This window comes from Mytilus edulis, chromosome 6 (assembly GCF_963676685.1).
Source record: "Mytilus edulis chromosome 6, xbMytEdul2.2, whole genome shotgun sequence".
NCBI lineage: Eukaryota > Metazoa > Mollusca > Bivalvia > Mytilida > Mytilidae > Mytilus > Mytilus edulis.
In genome coordinates, this window is record NC_092349.1 from 64751489 (window position 1) to 64757488 (window position 6000).

The 6000-nt window shown below is 31.0% G+C and overlaps 1 protein-coding gene across 1 annotated transcript in view; it reads left to right on the forward strand.

The window, feature by feature from the left end:
* The window catches only part of LOC139528963 (atrial natriuretic peptide receptor 1-like), a 67288-nt gene extending 61499 nt beyond the window's left edge, over window positions 1-5789 (forward strand). Inside the window, exons 23-25 of the mRNA XM_071325208.1 lie at window positions 2752-2850; window positions 3264-3355; window positions 4540-5789. Coding sequence (XP_071181309.1) covers window positions 2752-2850; window positions 3264-3355; window positions 4540-4590 — 242 coding nt within the window. The 3' untranslated portion in view covers window positions 4591-5789. The remainder of the gene's footprint in view (window positions 1-2751; window positions 2851-3263; window positions 3356-4539) is intronic.
* The last annotated feature ends 211 nt before the right edge of the window (window positions 5790-6000 follow it).

The window sequence follows — 6000 nt, forward strand, 5'->3', positions numbered from 1 at the left end:
AAATAGACAGTGAAACTACAGTAGACAAAAACAACTTGGAAAACTAAATACTGAGCAACAGGAATAACCTTGTCAAAAAAACAAAAGAGGGTGTAATCTAAGGATCTCCAGAGGGGTACACATTACCTGTTCCTTAATTTTAATCCAGTTTTTTAATCGTTTAGTCATCTTTAACATTAACCAAAATCTAAATATATTACAATGTAATCATAACAATAAAATGTAATATTAAAGTATGTTGAATATACCAGTAAGATCAGTTTAGGTATTAAAAGGTATACATTGAGCATTATCATATAAAAAAGTATTATTATTCCATTCAATATTCGGCAAAAAGAGAGAAAAGGGAAGTGTTCTGTGTTTACATTTCGTTATATTCATGTCAACATTTCGGTGTAGACATGAATATCAATCATGTGGTCATTTTTATAAATTTCCTGTTGACAAAACTTTGATTTTTTCGAAAAACTAAGGATTTTCTTATTTCAGGCATACATGTAGATTACCTTAAGCGTATTTGGCACAACTTTTTGGAATTTTGGATCCTCAATGCACTTCAACTTTGTACTTGTTTGGCTTTATAAATATTTCGATTTGAGCGTCACTGATGAGTCTTATGTAGACGAAACGCACGTCTAGCGTACTAAATTATAATCCTGGTACTTTTGATAACTATTTATTCCTACATTTTTTCGTTTTAACACAATATAAGGAACAATAATATATTTTTATATTTTATTTTTATTTTAATCCAGTTTATAATAGTTTAGTCATCTTTAACATTAACCAAAATCGACAAACAGGTGATACACTATATTAACGGATGCTATTGAACTTTTCAAAAATACGAACAAAGAAAACAGAAGATCCAGTAGCCAACCATTTCATTCAGAACAATCAGTCAATGACAAATTTAAAAGTTACCGCCGTAGAAAGAGTATTTGGGACAGAAATTTACAGAAAAACTAAGGAAACCTTTTGGATAAGAAAATTAAAAACTTTAGAACCTGAAAGACTCAACACAATGCATGAACGATAATAAAAATATTTATATTAAAAAAGCGAAAAACGCGGCAAATGAACGTCAAAGAAGTTATTATAACGTAATGTATCCAAGCGATGTAATTGTTGTTTCAATGTTTTAATTTATTCCAATGAAGAAGGTTGTAATGGCCGAAACGTATGGGAATTTGTGTTATAGTTTTTATTGTATATATATATGTAAACGAGTCTAAATTGAAAACTACGTACAAACCTATGATTGCGTTGGATAATAACCGCATTTTTTATACGTGTGCATGTAAAACAAATTTCGTTGTAGAAGGGTCTAAATACAGCACAAACAACATTTTCCAAAAGACCAAAAAACTGAAGAAGTATATTTAAACAAAACGAATTTGACTAACAGGTCGGACCACTAATGTTCTTTAACCCTGCTGACTGGCATTGGCGATTGCCAAATAAAATTGATCACAAGATGTAGCAAAATAGATCTTATTATAAATTTAATACTAAACAGAAAACAATTAACTTGTGGCCACGATGTTATGCCACAAACATACGGTGTCAATATTTTTTTAGTACACCAGATCCGGATTTCGACAATAAATGTCTCTTCAGTGATGTTAGGGATCGAAACGGTATTTGGAAGGCCATATAAAAAGTACCCTCATTTTTAGATAAGAATCTTGAATTTTAAGAGTCAATATAGGATGAACGGATCATATAAACCGGAGGGAAAATATGATACAAGCCCAAACGAAAAAATATAAACGAGTCTAAATTGAAAACTACGTTCAAACCTATGATTGCGTTGGATATCAGCCTGGGTATCATCCCGGGACGCCCATATCAGCCCGAGCTGATATGGAAAATGCCATGTTTTAATCGCTTTATCATATACTTCCGACAATAGTTTTATGTAAGGCAAATAAACAAATGCAATAACTAAAACAGTCAAAAACTTTATAAAGAAGTTGAAGTATGAATCAAATATACTATAATTGTCCAACAACAGCATCAGTACCTCCATATATATGTATAGGTACATTTCCTAATGAGGCATTTTTGAAACATTGAAAATTGGGAAGAGTTTAATGATCATTATTACTCCATGTTTGTTGTACTATAAAATTATTCTTAATTGTCAATGGCATTTGTTAGCAAGTACTAAACTATCCCCACAAAAGTTCCCGTAAATGTTGACGTCGTCATAAAAATATCTGACGTCACAATGAAAAAGTAAACAATCAATACCAGAAACACCGGAAATAACTTGCACGAGAAGCACTGTTATGGGTTTTTGCACGAGACGCCCCTGATATGGGTTATCAGCCCGGGCTGATATGGGTTATCAGCCTGGGTGGAAACTTATGGCTTGTGTACTTCCGCTCATTACACATATGCAAAAGCTATCATATCAATGCTAAGTATATCATAAATAAATTTAATACTAAACAGAAAAAGAAATTAAACTTGTGGCCACGATGTTATGCCCATACGATGTCAATATTTTTTTAGGAAACATCCGGATTTCGACAATAAATGTCTCTTCAGTGATGTTAGGGATCGAAACGGTATTTGGAATTTAATACTAAACAGAAAAAAAAATATATATATATAACTCGTCTAAACATCAACCTAACAATGTTAGATCTGTAAATTTGCTTTCGCAAAGGAATATATATATATATTTTCAACGATTTGTCAAATATTTTCATTTACCAAAATAATAAATCATATTATTTCCAGGATCCTGCGTTGCTGGTGTAATTGGTGTTAAGATGCCTCGTTATTGTCTCTTTGGAGATACTGTAAATACAGCTGCGAGGATGGAAAGTTCAGGAGAAGGTACGTTGCTATAGCTTTTTGATATAAGTTTGTTGCAAATGATTTCTGAATTATGTAATAGGAATAAGCTATCAGGATTTCAAGCTGTTTTTAAAAATAACTTGCCTATATCTTTGTATCGATAGATTTGAAAAACAATTTGGTTTTTATCAATTATGGTATGAACTAATTGAGTATGTGTTTTTTTTTTTTTTTTTCTTTTTTCTTTTGTAGTCTTTTTCAATTTCAATACAAACTTAAGTACATCTACCGATTATTCCATTTTCTAGGGACACAAATGTTTCGAAATAAACAAGTACCTATCAAGGAAATTAAACAGTCATCAAATTTTCCAATGAATTTAGTGAATACAAATTACCATTGGATTCATTCCTCTGCTTAATTTAAAAACTGAATATTAATATCAATTTTAGCTTCAAAGATACAGATAAGTGGAGCAACAGCTGCCTTACTAAAAACTGACCCGTTATATACAGTGTTACCTAGAGGAGAAATTCTTGTCAAGGTAATGTTTCCAGTCGAATGTTAAGCATAATGATAGGTTTTGCCTTTATTGTGTGCTTGTCGTTTTTAGCCTGTTGTATGTTTAAAAAATGATTTACGTTTATCTTGCGAAAACATTGTCTCCTTCCGATATCTCAGCAGTGGAATTACCTCTGTCAGATCCATTGTTTAATGTGTACATACTATCTCCGTTACATACGTTACGCTCGTGCATGTTCACACTTTACGGACTCCATTTACAGGAGTAGGCGATTACACAAAATCTGATCCAACAAAGTTACAAAATTGAACGACTTATATTTACGCCACATAAGTTTAACATTATCATAAATTGGTTCACCGATACCATGTGTTGATTTCTAAACTCACTAGCAACATATTTTTGTGGTGTTATACCATAAGATATTAGTTTTGTTGTCTGATCTGTTATTTCACAAATTGTGTCCTATTCGCGATTGCGAATTGCGCTGAGTGTGGATTCACAAAATGACGAGAAAGGCAATTTACTTTTTTAAAGTGGAGTGCACACAAATCAAACTTCAGATAGACGTGAATACTTTATGATCGGTTAAAGGTGTGGTGATAGAACAAATTTAGGAAAATTCTGCATCAAACAAATTTAGGAAAATTCCGCATCAATATCACTAGACATTGTGAGAAAATAACCCAAATCAATTTTTTTTCGCTTCATCAAAAAAAGTATTAATATACTGCATATTCAGAAATTACTGAGTCCATTTATTATTGCGATTTTTGAACAATAAACGAAAATGGGATATTAACTATTGTGATTTCAGGAAAATATGCATATAGATATAAGTTTAAGATATCAAAATGCGAGTTCTTATTATTTCAATTCTCACAGAATTGCATTAAGAAAAACCTCCACATAAATTCTGAATTATTGGTATATTTGGCCGAAAACAAAAACGTTAAGTACATAAATATATGCATATAAAGATCAAGTACATAATATGCTATAAGTTTCAAGTGGAAACAATGTTCTGTTCTCTGTTGAATATAGGGTTTAGAATATTCATTCCAACACGGACCCTTCATTTTTTCTCCTTTTTTAAGTTTCTCTGTTTACATACTATTAATGTATAAAAATCCTTTAAAAGGCATGTTATTTTGAAACAGAGTAGCGAACATCCTTGAAATGATTAATTATCTCTTGTTTTATAGGGCAAAGGAATCATGATGACTTATTGGTTGGAATGGGAAACTAATATTTGAAGTACTATAAAAGACAATCTAATGATTTCTACGTATCCCGCCAATGGCATGGAGCGATCGATGACAACAAAGCGATCATGTTTCCTTGAAGTAACTACATGTAGTAATATAATGAAAACTGTCAACAAATTGTTGTAGTGAATTGCGAACATTTAAAAAAAAATGTCAAAGCAAAATCATATAATATGCCATAATAAATAAGTACCATGCAACTCCAGAGGTGCATAAATTTGCAGACAATCAAATGTCTCGTTAAACACAAATGGAACCTGTGGGAAGTTCACTTAACAACTTAATTATTGTAAACAACCCGTTTAATGTATAAACCATATTCTTCCTTTTCTGCTGTAACGACTGAATGGCATCAAAAATGCAGCTTATAACTTGATAAGTTTGTTATCCATAAAAATATTGGTATTTATATTTAAAATATTGTAAAAACAAGTCACGTTTTAGATATAATCTGCGTAAAAAAAAGAACAACCTTCTATAATTCTCAGTGAAGCACAGAGATGAATCGAAAACAAGAATATTTCTTATGAAATAATACGAAACAGTTACGGATTTGTTAAGCAATGACTTCGTACTAGGTAGCAGTATCTGTGGTAAAGTTACACCTACAAATATATCTACTAAAAGAGTAAAAGAAAATAATAGAGCGCACAGATGGTAAAGCTGATTGGGCATGTTTAGTATGTTACTATTGTCAAAAGTAGGATGAGTGAAGCTTCAATACCTTAATGACACGTACAGTTAATTATTTTAGTACCATCGTGAACTCGATTGCAATTCTACTGATTTATATCTGTTTGTTATCAGCAACATTGATTCGTATTTATTCCAATCTTTTAAAAATAAAAAATAAATTTCACTGTATGATGACTCTAAAAACAAGTAAGAGGTCTTATGTGTATGACATTATGACAATTGACGTATATAATGTTAATGGGTACCCTTATACTCTCGTATGTGGGTTTGCCTCAAAAGTCAATGCAATAGCGTCATATGTGAATATTTATTAAATTGAAAATGTTTTAATTGTTACAATTTGTTATATTTGTTAAGATGTTTGCTCAAACTGTACGAAACAAAATATTGTCAAACTGTTTTGATAGTAGTACATATTTTTTGTTATTTGTGTCGTTTGTTATATGTTTTATGTAACTTTGTTAAATGACGAAAATAAAATGCAATCATCAGGATCATTAATTTGATTATTATACCATTACATGACAAGTTTTCCTTCAATATTTCAGTTCATTGGACAGACATTTTGAATGTCATCAAGGAGAGTACAAAACACAGTTAAAATGTCCGAAATTATTATTTCATGAACAGATGAGAAAATGGTTTTAAAACTTTCCCCGTTGTGTTACTATTTCGATATCTCCTTTGTTTTTGTTTTTGCCT